The following is a 14,891-nucleotide window of genomic DNA, read 5'->3' as shown; positions in this document are numbered from 1 at the left end:
GGTAGAAACAAAAAAGAAAGAATTGTTCAGCACATGGATGAACATGACTTACTGGGGAGAATCACTGCAGATTTGTCAAAGGGAAATCATGCTTCACCAACCTATTATTGTTTTTTTGAGGTTGTTAATAAGCAGGTGGATTGGGGTAATCCAGTTGACATAGTATCTTTGGACTTCCAAAAAGCCTTTAACAAGGTCCCCCATCAGAAGCTCTTAACTAAATTAGGTAATCATGGGACTACAGGGAATGTCCACTCTTAGATTAGTAATTGGCTCAAATATAGAAAGCAAAGAGTGGCTATAAAGAGTCAGTTTTCAGGATGGAAAGAAGTAACAGCAGAGTCTTCCAGGGATCTGTGTTGGGACCAGGACTGTTTAACATATTAAAAAATGATCTGGAAAAGGAGGCAAGTAGCGAGGTGGCCAAATTTGACTAGGACACAAAGTTATTCAGTGATAAAGACCAAGGTAGACTATGAGAAATTACAGAAGGATTTAGCCTAACAGCAAATGGGCAACTAAATGGTAGAGGCAGTTTAATATAGATAAGGGTAAAGTGATGCAACTGGGCAAAAATAACCCAAACTATATCTACACTATGATGGGCTCTATATTAGCTATTACCACACAGGAAAGAGATCTGGGAGTCATTGTGGATAGTTTGCTAAAAACACTGGCTCACTGCTCAGCAGCTGTCAAAAAGGCAACCAAAATGGTATGGATTATTAAGGAAGAAATTGTAAATAGATCAGAAAGTATTATGATGGCTATATAAATCCATGGTGTATCCACACCTTGAATCTTGTGTCCAGTTCTAGTACCCTCACCTCAAAAAGAAAACTTAGAGAGGTACAGAGAAGGGCAACGAGGATGATCAATAGCATGGAGGGACTTCTGTGACAGAGCAACCTTAGCGCTGTTACTTTAAGGGCTGGACCAGGGAGATGGCAGGTGCCTGACACAGGCAGCCATTTAATGCTCAGCTCCCTGAAGGTGGGGAGAGCAGTAATAGACCAACCAGCAGGGAAGAAACCTCTCCCTCCTGAGCTCTGCTGCCAGGATCATCTCGGAGGTAAGGATGAGGCTATGGGGAAGGAGGACTGATGAGGCCATCCGTCTTGGGCGTGACTTGAAATTGCACCCTGCCAGGGAAGGGCGGCTCGGTGGGGCTCTTGGTGGCATAGGAACCCTCAGGAAATGCCAGGCAAGGTATGACCCCAGTGAAAGGCAAGGAGGCGCACCTAAAAACCCCATCCCCCACATCCCTGGTAGGTTCGCTCTACAAAGGGGGGGCCCCAGCTCACGGGAGTCCTGAGGCAGGGTCCAGGTCACTGAAGGGACCCAGACTCCCCATGAAATCTGAGGCTGCAGCAGCCCTGAGAGGGGGGCAGGCATGGCCATGGCCATCTGAGCCCCATGGGGTGGCAGACCCCAGAGAAGCACCAGCGAGGGGGCGGTGTTGAGCCCCAGTGAGGGGGAAGAGAGGGCTGCAAGCCCACTATGTGGGGCCAGGGGCCCAGTGTGTGTTTGCATACATTTGTATGTTTGCCTGTCTAAAGGAAGAACCAATGCAAACACTGGAGGAAACATCTGTGAGGCATGTGACATGTAATGGGAGGTTGGAGTGTGTAAGCACTGCCCCGTTACAACTAGGGCACTCAAAGGGCAGCCTCCTGACTACTTAACATCTTAATTAGATAACAACAAGGAGTGGCAGGCAAGCAAGGTGGGTGGTTTGCCTAGAGACAGGGGCAGACTGGTGTTGGCACCGGGTCTGGAAGTCACCCTTATCACAGCTTCCATAAAAGGAGAAACTAAAGAGGGTAGGCCTAGTTGGGAAAAAAGATGCTCTAGGGGGAACATGATAAGGGTTTACAAAACACTAAACAGTGAAGAGAAGGTAAATAGGGATTTATTATTTACTCTTTAACAATAAAAGAACTAGGGGTCTCAAAATAAAACTAGTAGGTAGTAAATTTAAATCTAACAAAAGGAAATTCTTTTTTGTACAGCATGTAATTAAAGGGTGGGACTCATTTCCACCAGATGTTGTAGAAGCTGACAGTTTAGCTAGATTAAAAGAGAGATTGAACAGATTCTTGGAGGAAAAGGGCATAAGTAGGTATTGAACATGGGAGTTAGGGATACAGCCTCTGAATTGGAACTTGCTAGACCCTAAATGCTGGAGGCTGCAAATTAAAAAGGAACAGTGGCGGGGAAAAAAACCCTGGCCTTTCAGGGTCCACTCTCTGCCACGGCGTTTTTACAGAATACTGGGCAAGATGGACCTGTGGCCTGACCAAGTAAACGGCAATTCTTAGGATCTTAGGTTTCCCATGAGTTGAAAAAGTTGACAAGAGGTGGACTGACCTCAGCAGGCACTATATCTTATTGAGAACGGCTGCACTAACTTAGTTTTGTGGTAGGTTCCCATCAGTACTTTTGCCCAATCTGGGCCATGTGTTTTACAGGAATGCTCAGCATGGGCTGCATTCAATCGGCTTCATAGCTGTTCTCCATTACTGAATACACGCTGCTTCTGGCAGCATTTTAATGACAGACGATGCATTTCATGAAGTGGTTTTGCTGTATGCAAAGGTAAGACAACGGGCTTTTTCCCCCCATGCTGATTGGGGGGTGGGAAAAATTTTGTCTTATATTTGAGTAAATACAGTACCGAGAAGTTATAACTTTTTATATCAAGCTTCTCAACCAGTAGTCAAGCAATTTTAAATACAGATAACTTTTCTATTCAATAAATTATTTGCTTTAATAATTACTTAAAACCTGAAAAATATGAAGTGTTCAGAAGGCAGCTTTCATGTAAGCTCAGGGCAGACAAGTTAATCAATTGTCTGTCCTTCCCCGTTGCCCTGAATCTAAATGATTCCATTTCAATAATTTACTACTTAGAAATGCTGTCAACCGTTCTAATTTTTTATCTCATAAATGCACAAGAAAGTAGGTCACTGAAAATGGGCTTACACACATACAGTAACACAGAGACACAACACAGGATTTAAAAAAAAAAAAAAAAAAGGAGATGAAAAAACTGACCTGCTTCTTTTGGTGTTTGTTTAGGAGGGCTAAAAATAAGATGTAACATCTGGAGCAGTCTGCTAAAGCTGCGCAGCAATCATTGTAGGAAGAAAGTTTGCTATAAATATATAAAAATAAAATATAAATGAATGAAAGCATTTTATCCTTTCTGCAAAATATAAAAAAAATCTACTTTAAAGCTTCACGTAAGATTTTCCAACATACAAATCAAATACCAGTACTTTCCCTTCTGCTACACATGCATGCAGACAGTTGCATAACAGCACAATACTGAACTCTGCTGAATTTATAGCAACAATTATTATGGTTGTGTGCCACTAACAATGAGTAAAAGTCTAACTATTCTTGTTCCAGTACACTAAGGAAAAGGAGGGTGTATGAGGTGCCTTCCACAACACATATGCCAAGTCTAAACAGAGAACCAATGCTACTAGCCCTTAAGCACCAAGAGGAAAATTTCAAGTCAGCACAGGAAGCCAGGCTGAAGATGAGAACAGGTCCTTATCCTTGCTGCATACCTACCAGTACCTGATTTTAATACTGATGGAACATATCTTTCACCATTAGCAATGAAGAACACTCCTTCCTGCAGCTGCCCTGACATTATAGCTCCTTCTGGCTGCTATATCTCTGTATAGCTCTCCCTTATCCTTACAAATAAGAGCAAGGACATATTTTGGCTTACACACCATGTTATGACTTGGGTAATAGTTTACTTCTAGTACCTGCAAATATCTGCAGAATCAAGTAGGATCAGAACAGGCTGTAATATTTATGGGGCCAGAAAAAAGAACAACATGAACTGATCTGAAAATGTATATTCTGTACAAAGAAGACAGCTAAATATTTCACATGAGAAGATAATAAATATGGATGCTGTAGTAATGTTCAAAGGTCAAAGAACAGCATTTCTTTGGTCTGTGCTACTCAGGCATTGCTTTTATTATACAATAGCAACTGTTAGTTATGGTCAGGCTTACTGTATAACTTTTTGGTGCCAAATCAACACACAGATCACAAGAAAGAAATCAGTGCCCATAATCAGCAAATACAAGATAATGCCTAACGAACTGAAAATTTTCAGATAATAAAATCCAAGACTGTACCTGTACTAAATCATACACGGGATCTAAAAAATGCTTGGTGGAATTACCGTAGAAGCATAGTTTATATTACATTACAAAAAGGCCTCCTTTGCAGCCACATTATTTGGTATTTTAACAAGCTAGAAGTAAAACCACTTTCTCCTTGCAGGGAAAACTAGGAAACCAGATTCAATAAAAGAAAGCATACTGAGGGTAGAAAGTGGAGAGAACCCCTGGAAACCATACTGTACAAACTGCATAGTCAGGTTCTGCCTGCTTTAAGCAGTACTTCTCTGCAGCACACTCCCTTTAGTGCTGGGTAACCTTGTTAGTAGAAGTCTGAGGATGGATGATTGCTGGGATTGGGAGCTTTTCTAGTGAACCCTTGTAGTCATGGGCTAGAGGAACTCACACCACCACCACCAAGGCAAAGGCAAATCTCCCACCCTCTACCCTCACAAATTCACCAGCAGCCTTTTTGCTAGCTCCTGCAAAATTCTCAAGTAATTTACTAGTCTATTTATTACTCAGTATTTGAAGTTTTTCAATCAACTCTGCCCAAATTCCAATTCTCCTGCTCTACCTCATTCAACATAGGGGACAGGGGGGGAGGAACGCCCTTGTCCTGTATTTGAGAACAAGGTGGACGGGGGGATGGGACAGACTGCTGCAGCTCCAACAGGGGACACAGGCACAGTGGGGTGGGGTGAGGTGGGGTGGTAAAAGGTGGGGGTCAGGATGCCTGCCCCCTACTGTTGCTTGCCCCACTGCAGCAGCATGGAGGACAAATTTCAGACAACCTTCCAATTATTAGATTTGACATGTGGAAAATTATAACAAACATCATTTTTCCATGTCTAGAATCTAATTACTGGGGGGTTGCCTTAAATTTAAAAAAAAATCTTGGTTTTGGGTAAATACAGTACATTTGTTTAGTTTGGAGATATCATGATGTAAGGGGTTTAAAATACAGCAAATAGATTTAGATCAAGTCTCGGGAAAACGTCTTAACTGTAACATATATAGGACAATGGGAAAAGCTGCTTAGGAAAGCTGATGAAACTTCTTATTTGGAGTTTTTCAGAAATAGGCTGGAGAGACATCTATCTGGGATGGTTTAGGAACCACAAAGCCTATACTGCGTCAATGCAGAGGGCTGGACTAGACAGATGGTCCTTGAGTTCCCTTCCAACACTATGATCCTGCAATTACCTACCAGTATATTTCTATGATCAGATGAGTTAGCAGGTTAAATGGCTTGCATGAAAACTACAAATGTTTTCACTAGGATTTTACCTTGAGTTAACTAATTAGGGTTAAATGCACACCTTTTATCCAAGTGAAGACAAAGCTGAAGGGGTTATTTGTATTGGACTAGGAAACTTTCTAGGTATCCCTCTCTGCCAGACCTCCTTCAGAGGCAGCATATTTTTGGGGGGAACAATCAATGGGCTTCCATAGTGCTGTAGTGATATTCTTCTAGAGAAACTAAATATGACCTCCCATCTGCACAAATAAGCCCTGTCTCCTATAACTTAATCTCCTGCTATGACCTGTAACATTTCAAGTAATAATTATGAATCTACACCTTATATATTTTGGGGCATAACAGATGCAATGCCTATTGCAAAATATGAATTACAAATAAGATCATTTCAAACTTCATTTTTAAACAACTATTACAATAAGATTATTAAAAACACAAACGTTAAATTATCCTTCCTTTTTAAACATAACAAAACCATTCTAAAAGCTAAAATAATTCCAAATTTGTAGGCCTATGATACATTGCTTTATGAATATTAAAACAGTAAATCAAGTTATCATAAAAACAGAGTTATGCCTTCCTTTTCAAAGCAAGTTAATACAAGAAATCAATAATTTCTAAGGTAAGTGGGGAAGCAGGGAACCTGGAGGAAGCAGAAGCAGGAGGGGACAGCTGGGGAGGCCTCATTCTTCATGAGAACGTAGGGCAAATGGCTAGTCACCTCAGGTGTCTGTACACAAATGCACAGAGCCTCGGAAACAAGCAGGAAAAATTGGAGTTGCGCTGTATATAAAACAGCTGTATGATGGGGTGTGCGAAATGGGCTGTATTCGATTCGGATTTGAATCTTCGCTGAATTGAATCAGTGACCAAAGCTTTGCACAGCCCTACTGCATGACTACTATGACCATGAAACTGGAGACAGGCCTGTTAAAAGTCTCTGGGTTAAGGTTAAAGGGGAGAGTAACAAGGAATGATGTTGTGGTGGGTGTCTGCTACAGACCACCAGACAAGGAGGATGAGGTACATGAGGCTTTCCTCAGAAAACTAGCAGAAGTTTCCAGATCACAGGCCCTGGTTCTCATGGAGGACTTCAATCACCTGGACATCTGCTGGGAGGGCAACACAGCAGTGCACAGACAATCCAGGAATTTTTTGGAAAGCATTGGAAACAACATCCTGGTGTGAGTGTTGAAGGGAACCAACACAGGGCTGTGCTCTTCTTGACCTACTGCTCACAAACAAGGAAGATGTAGAAGTGGATGGCAAGTTGGGCAGCAGTGACCATGAGATGATTGAGTTCAGGATCCTGACAAAAGGAAGAAAGGAGAGCAGCAGAGTATGGACCCTGGACTTCAGAAACAAAGACTGACTCCCTCAGGGAACTGATAGGCAGTATCCCCTGGGAGGCCAGTCTGAGGGGGGAAGGAGTCCAGGGGAGCTGGTTGTATTTTAAAGATACCTCACTGAGTGCACAGGAACAAACCATCCTGATACGCAGGAAGACTAGCAAATATGGCAAGTGACCAGCTTGAGTTAAACACAAAAAGGAAGCTTATAAGTGGAAGCTTGGAGAAGTATAAGAATATTGCTTGGGCATGAAGGGATGAAGTCAGGAGGGCCAAAGCACAACTGAAGTTGCAGCTAGCAAAGGACAATATGACAAGTAACAAGAAGGGTTTCTACACATATATCAGCAACAAGAGGAAGGTCAGGAAAATGTGGGTCCCCTACTGAATAGAGGAGGCAACCTAGTGACAGATGATGAGGAAAAGGCCAAGTACTCAACCCCTTCTTTACCTTGGTCTTCGCAGGCAAGGTAAGCTCCAAGACTACTGCACCAGGCAGCAGTGTGGGGAGAAGGTGAGCACCCTTCAGTGGTGAAAGAACAGGTTAGGGACTATTTAGAAAAGTTGGATGTGTAGAAGTCTATGAGGCCAGATGCAATGCAACCAAGGGTGCTGAGGGACTTGGCTGATGTGACTGCAGAGCCGCTGGCCATTATCTTTGAAAACCTGTGGCGATCAGGGGAGGTCCCAAACGACTGGAAAAGGGCAAATATAGCGCCCATCTTTAAGAAAGAGAAGGATGATCCAGGTAACTACAGACCAGTCAGCTTCACCTCAGTCCCCAGAAAAATCATGGAGCAGCTCAATGAATCCATTTCTAAGCACTCGGAAGACAAGAAGGTGACTAGGAACAGTCTGCATGGATTCACCAAGGGCAAGTCATGCCTGACCAACCTGATTGCCTCATGAGATAACTGGCTGTGTGGATGCAGGGAAAGCAGTGGACATAATATACCTTGACTTTATCAAGGCTTTTGATACCGTCTCCCACATCATCCTTGCAAGCAAACTGAGCAAGTGTGGGCTGGATGAATGGACTGTAAGGTGGACAGAAAGCTGGCTGGACTGTCAGGATCAACAGGCAGTAATCAAGGGCTCAATGTCTAGCTGGCAGCCAGTATCAAGTGGAGTGCCCCAGGAGTTAGTCCAAGGGCCAATTTGGTTCAATATTGTCATTAATGATCTGAAAGATGGGATGGACTGCACTCTGAGCAAATTCATGGATGACAGCAAGTTAGGAGATGTAGTAGATATACTGGAGGGTAGGGTGATCATTCAGAGTGATCTAGACAAACTGGAGCATTGAACCAAAAGAAATGTCATGAGGTTCAAAGGACAAGTGCAAAGTCCTTCAGTTAGGACGAAAGAATCCCATGCGCTGCTACAGCCGGGGGACTGACTGGCTAAGCAGCAGCTCTGTAGAAAAGGACTTGGAGGTTACAGTGGACAATAAGATGGATATGAGTCAGCAGCGTGTGCTTGTTGCCAAGAAGGCTAAAAGCATACTGGGTGGCATCTGTAGGAGCATTGCCAACAGGTTGAGAGAAGTAATTATTTCACTCTATTCTGCACTGGTAAGGCCACATCTGGAATACTGTGCCCAGTTTTGTGCCTACTATAGAAAAATGTGGACAAGTTGGAGAGTCCAGCAGAGAGCAACGAAAATGGTTTTGGGGTTAGAGCACATGCCTTATGAGGAGAGGCTGAGGGAACTGGGTTTATTTAGTCTGCAGAAGAGAAGAGTTGGGGGTGCGGATTTGATAGCAGCCTTTAACTACTTGAAGGGGGCTTCCAAAGGATGGAACTAGGGTGTTTTCAGTGGTAACAGATGACATAAGGAGGAACAATGGGTCTCAAGTTCCAGCAAGGGAGGTTTAAGATGGATATTAGGAAAAACACTGTCATTAGGAAAGTAGTCAAGCACTGGAACAGGTTACGTAGAGTGGTGGTAGAATCTCCATCCTTGGAGTTTTTAAGGCTTGGTTTGATAAAGCCCTGGCTGGAATGATCTAGCTAGGGATGATTCTGCTTTGAGCAAGAGGTTGGACTAAATCGCCCCCTGAGGTTCCTTCCAACCCTAATTTTTTATGATTCTATAATTTTAAATGGAACTGCCTGAGCCTGCCCATTCAAATTGCTGGCTGTGCAGCTATTAACTTTAATGGGTGCAAGCATAGATCCCCAAAAGGAGAGGTTTTCTGGATTTTTTTTTTTAATGATTATTAAAACAGTGTTCCGTACCTAAATATCCTGGCGATATTGGTACACACATCTTTATCACTTATACGCTGCTCCAAGACTTCACAGAGCTCTGAAATGGCATCACTGCACAGGAACTGGCATCTTGACTGACGTAAGTCAACCAAGTTTCGTAAAGTAGCTGTCAGCTGTAAAGAGATTATTAAAAGAGTTAATAAATCATCAAGTTGTTGCCTATGAAATCCTTGCATGTTTGAAAATTTAATAAGGCTCAGATTTCACTTAAACTACTTCAGAAATTGTCATTACTCTGATAACAACAAGGGTAGGCACATGTGGAGTAACCGTTAGACATTATTAAATGTAATACAGGTAACAAAATGATACATCTCCAATGTTTATACTAGATCACTCTGAATGATCACCCTACCCTCCAGTATATCTACTACATCTCCTAGCTTGTTGTCATCCATGAATGTGCTCAGAGTGCAATCCATACCATATGTATTTAAACAATTTATATTTATTTATTTAATCATGTGTATATATACACACGCATTTCATATATAAATATATTTAAAGAATATCAGTCTAAGTCTTTTGCCTCTTTACACATGTTTTCACTTTACTGTCATATTACCTCCACTTCTGAAATACATTAGAACAGGAATGGGCAATTATTTTGGTTGGTGGGTCACTTAACAAGTTTTGGTGAACTGTTGAGGGCTGCACACACAATCTTTCAGAAGATATCCTTTTAACATATTATAGATTAAAAAAAAACAAAACTCAATATATTCAAAATAAAACACCTACTATAACATATTTTAATTTTATTTCAAAAATACTTTTTGTCCTGATTTGTGTGCGTGCTGGGGGGGGTGTTGAGTAGTGTATATAGGGGTGATTGCATAACAGCTCAGAATAAAGCCTTACCCTTGTACATTGTGTAGGGTGGGGGGGGGGGAAGAAATGGGTGTATGCGGGTGGGCATGTGGATGTGTGTGAAGGTGGGAGTTGTGGGCATGTGGATGTGTGTGTGAGGGTGGGCGCTGTGGGTATTTGAGGGTGTGGGGTGGTATGATTTACACTGGTCTCAGCAAGCCCTATACAATCAGGTACCACTGCCTGATACAGTTGTATCATGTCATGGCAGGCAAGATGTGAAAATAGGGGAGTGAGACACCTGCTAAGTGCACAGCACTCAGATCCACCCTGGTGTGGCCACTTGGGCTGGGTCCTTCTACAACCTACTAAGTACTGATCTTATCTAGCTCATCGTAAAATGAGATTCTTAAGAAAAGCAAGGCCCAGGGTATTAAAAAAATACCAAACAGCAGTATTCTCAGTAGAAACAGGTCTTAAAATTTTGCACGCATGTACACAGAGTAGACTATAAATGGTTTTAACCTTAGGCCAAATTTGCCCTTTGGATATATGCATAGAATATTTACAGATATTTAAAATATAATCAATATATGTTTAAGGTCTATTATGTAAATCCACATCTGGGACTTTTGGATACATCAGTCTTGGAATGACCAGTTCTTAATATGCCCTTACATTTTGTTAGGAACTGCAAATGGTAGTTCTAATAGCAACTTAAGACAAATTGGTAAACAAAAAATAATAAAGTTTAATCTTTTTGATCAGAAGATGAAAGATAATATAAGGAGCAATCTCCCAAAAGGTATAAAAAGCAAATATGGGGTCCTTAATTAATTGGGGAAGCCAAAAAATGCCATAACAAACAGAACCGTTCTTGTCTTTGAGTAGCTTCTACTTGGTTGTACTAAACATGTAAATTGCTACGTCAAATCCAATGGGTCTTATTTATGCCAATACAAAAGAGAAAATAAAAAACAAAAGCAATAAATATTTGCAATATACACAGATTACTTTTGGCAGTGGATATTCTTCAGTGAATTTGGTCAAAGAAAGCCTCGTCTGTGTATAGAGCTGTAGTGATGTCATGTTCAGATTTGGTCTTAAAAAAAGGACTAAGCTAAGAACATGCACATAACTTGTTGGTATCTGATATACTGCTACTAGACAGTTCAAATGAAAAAGCAAATCCATAACAACTGAGACTAACTGATGTTGTACCCCTTCAGTAAGGTACAACCCAGATAATTCCTACAATTAACATGGAACATCATTTTCACATGCAGGCTTGAACTGAAAGGTCTTTACCCAGGATAATATAAAACAAGGCACATTATTCTCTGATTGTTTGCTTTGAACTCCTGTCAACTCTTCCTTGCCACCATGGATATTACCAGCTTACCAACATCCCACACCAGGATGGCATCCAAGCCTGCCTTACAAGCAAGATGAGCAAGCTAACAACTCAGAACACAGACCCAAAAGATATTACTGACCTTATACACTTCATCCTCACACACAACAATTTCACTTTTAATAACCAACACCTCTTCCAGACCATGGGCACAGCTATAGGCACAAAATAGCCACACAGTATGCCAACCTTTTTATTAGCCACCTGAAAGAAGAATTCCTCAAGGACTGCACCATCAAACCCTTGCTATACTTAAGCTATATTGATAGAATCTTCATCATTTGGACTGAAAACCTGCAATCTCTGAATGAGTTCCATCAGACATTTAACAATCACCATCCCTCCATCCAACTATCTCTTGAGTACTCCAGCACCAACATCTCCTTTTTAGACATGATGATCAGTACCCAGAATGGTAAAATACAGACCATGTTATACAAGAAACCCACAGATCAACACACATCTGCACAGAACCAGCAATCACCTTAAACACACCAAGAAGGCTGTGATACACAGCCAAGACCTCAGATACCAACAATTTTGCACTGACAACACCTGGGATTGCCATCTCACCAAACTTAAAAAGGCTTTCACCCAACAAGGACACTCCTCGAGAGAGAGAGAGAGAGAGAGATCGTACATTTGAAAGAGCCACCCGGATACCACATGAAGAACTGGTGCAGTACAGAAGAAACCCCCCCACAAATAGCACACTGCTGGTTATGACATATCACCACCCCCCAAACCCATATGAAAAATCCTCAAACAACTGCAACCCATACTAGAAAGAGACCCTATTCTTAAAGAGATCTTTCCAGAACTACCCATCTTAGCCTTCAAACAAGCACCAAACCTCGCTAACCTCATCACCAGAAGCAAACTTCCTCAGGCCCAGAACACACCAATTGGATCCAGACCATGCCATGACAAGAAATACAAAACCTGCCAACACATCTCCACCACCCCTACAATTACTACATCCCGCAACAGAGCCATTAGCATCCCTGCATCTTACAACTGCACCTCCAGAAATGTAATACATCTCATCCAATGCCCCAAATTCCCTGATGGAAAATACGTAGGAGAGATCAAACAACAACTGCGCGCCAGAAAGCTATCAAAGACAGGAATACTCAGTTACATGTGGGGACACATTTCTCACAAGAAAACCACTCTCTCTCCAATCTCTCAGTCCTGATTCTCAAAGGAAACTTACAAAACACTTCCCAGAGACAAGCCTATGAACTCCACTTCATCAACCTCCTGGATACAAAAAATCATGGACTAAATATAGACATTGGATTTATGATGCATCATAACCTGCCTGACATCTGACTCCCCAGGTACCTCTCCACTATTTAACTGCTACATTCATCCCCCTTTTCTCTCCCCTCTCCACCCAGCCCGTCTCTCATCCACTGACTCCTCAATCTACATCTTCACTGACTGCCTGTCTTGCATGCATACCAGCCCAGCCTCTGGCTTTACTATTCATTCCATCCAGGAACAGCACACACCAACTGCAGAGGCTTCCTTAGCCTGATGAAGGGTTTTTAAACCCGAAAGCTTGCTAAATTTTCCCCCCATCTATTTAAGTTGGCCTAATAAAAGATATCAGATTCACCCAAAGAACCTTGTTTGCCCATGTCAAGTCTTACAGCACTTCTCTCCTCCCTTCCATTCCATACAATCTCGGTACGGTCACTGAGAATTTTGCCCTCCACAGATCCTATCATCCAGAACATCTTATATGCACCTTTCCTTCCTTGACCCTCCATCTCATTTCTAATCTTATCTGAAATAATCTCTCTTCCACTTTGATTTTGTTGCTTAAATAATACAGGAAGGGGAGAGACAGGCTTTTAACTGTATCATCAGTCTCCTTCAGCATAACTACCCTTGAGCAACATCTGTCCTCTGCATGACACTTCCATTAATACTTATTTAGATTTCAGTTCTTATTAGGATAAGTGACCTTTCGCTTGTAATTCACCATCACTTTTATTTTGCTGTCATTGTTACTATTATTTCAATCAAACTTTTTGCCATTATGCTTTGAATCTGTCACACAATGCTATTCATTTTGATTATACATTTTAGTCTATCAAGCTATTACAGTATGTTGAAGTGGTTATCATCCATCATGTAAACCAATCCATAATTGTTACCATGCAGTGCTGTATGAACATACCTCTATAAGTTATTAGAGTATCAGAAGACTGGTTTGTTGCGTTATTCATATATTTATGTTCTGTAGGAGTTTTCACAAAAGATCACAGATGGCTGTTCATTTTACATCGCATGAAAAGGACCATTAAGTGTATATTTCTAGGTCTATTTCAATGTGCTACTGCTAACTGCTTCATCATTGTAATGTGGTGGTCAGTATAATAAGACTATTTATTCTTGTTACATTTATGGGACAGATAAGTAGGGGCCAAATTTTTTGCAGCTGTTCCACAAATGAGTCCTGCATTCTACCTGAGTACTACTCCAATCTCCTTTCCCTGCCCAATCTGTTGCTCCACTTTCTGCTTTATGAACTTCTTCCTGCCCAATCTACTGCTTTGCTTTATGAACTTCCTGCTCTATCTGCTACTGTGGTGCATGTCCCCTCTCTCACCTGCTGCATGTCACACACAGAGGTCACCCATGCCACTTGTGGCACACATGCCACATATTGACCACCCCTACTAGCAGCTCACAAATACTGCATACTTTGTGAAAGATATTCAATAACACAGGAACAAATACATCTAGAAACACATGCACTTAAGAGATCTTGTCCCATGCAACACTTGCATGGGGCACCTAAAAAGACTGCACTGTAGTCTTTGAAAATATAGCTTCATGTGCACAGTGAGAAAGAGACTAACAATTCCCTACAATTTGTACAAGATGCAAAAATTCAGCAGAGATAACCCTGTGGTAACAGAATTTAGTTTGCAACAAATTATTATATTTCTTCTGTATTACACACATTTCCCATAGAATGACTTGCATCAACTATGGATTCAATGATGGATAAAATGGAAAACAACTTCTTTAACTACTTTTATTCATACACAAAATCTAGTCTTCTTGTCTTCATTACTTTTAAAATGATCTAGTAATTGATTAATAATATACAATGGCATAAGGACTCAAATGCCATATGGTCCAGTAGTCAAACTACCAAATATATTAATAATGCTACAAGGATCCACAGTAATCAATATCTAATCTTCAATACCTTTTCGGTCACCCTTCTTAGCGTAAATATTTAATCAACCCATAAGTTAAGTTATTGGAAAACGTTCTTTATATTCTTTAATACTTTGTCAACTGTTCCTTATATTGTGCCAATTATAATCTTTTGGAACACTTTAAACTGAATAGTTCACAAGGTCGCTCTTTTTTTTTTTTTTTATTAGACTCCTTTTTTGGATACCCATGCTTCTCCTCTTTTGGTATCATGAAAAAAATCTTAGATTTTGTAAGGAGTCTTCCACATTTCTGATTTTATTTTCTCTTAGAGCTTCTTATCTTTTGTTTTAGTTATGCCAAAAAAGATAATAACTTTTACTTTTTCTACTGTGTGCGCAAAACTTACATAAAACCTTCAAAGTTCAATGTAAATGTTCAATTATTCT

At 41.1% G+C, this 14,891-nt stretch overlaps 1 protein-coding gene across 6 annotated transcripts in view; it reads right to left on the bottom strand.

Annotated features, from left to right (window-relative positions):
* The window catches only part of ARMC2 (armadillo repeat containing 2), a 165,676-nt gene that overhangs the window by 88,402 nt on the left and 62,383 nt on the right, over positions 1 to 14,891 (bottom strand). For all 6 annotated transcript variants that reach the window (XR_002101659.1, XM_019537869.1, XM_019537868.1 and 3 more), the window contains exons 11-12: positions 9,003 to 9,148; positions 3,058 to 3,157 (exon numbers count right to left, since the gene is read on the bottom strand). Coding sequence is in view for 5 of the 6 variants with exons in the window: in XM_019537869.1 (XP_019393414.1) it covers positions 3,058 to 3,157; positions 9,003 to 9,148 (246 nt within the window). In the remaining variant the exon portion in view is untranslated. The remainder of the gene's footprint in view (positions 1 to 3,057; positions 3,158 to 9,002; positions 9,149 to 14,891) is intronic.

This window comes from Crocodylus porosus, unplaced genomic scaffold, assembly GCF_001723895.1.
Source record: "Crocodylus porosus isolate Cpor-Errol unplaced genomic scaffold, CroPor_comp1, whole genome shotgun sequence".
NCBI lineage: Eukaryota > Metazoa > Chordata > Crocodylia > Crocodylidae > Crocodylus > Crocodylus porosus.
This window is presented reverse-complemented; position numbering and strand designations above follow the sequence as displayed.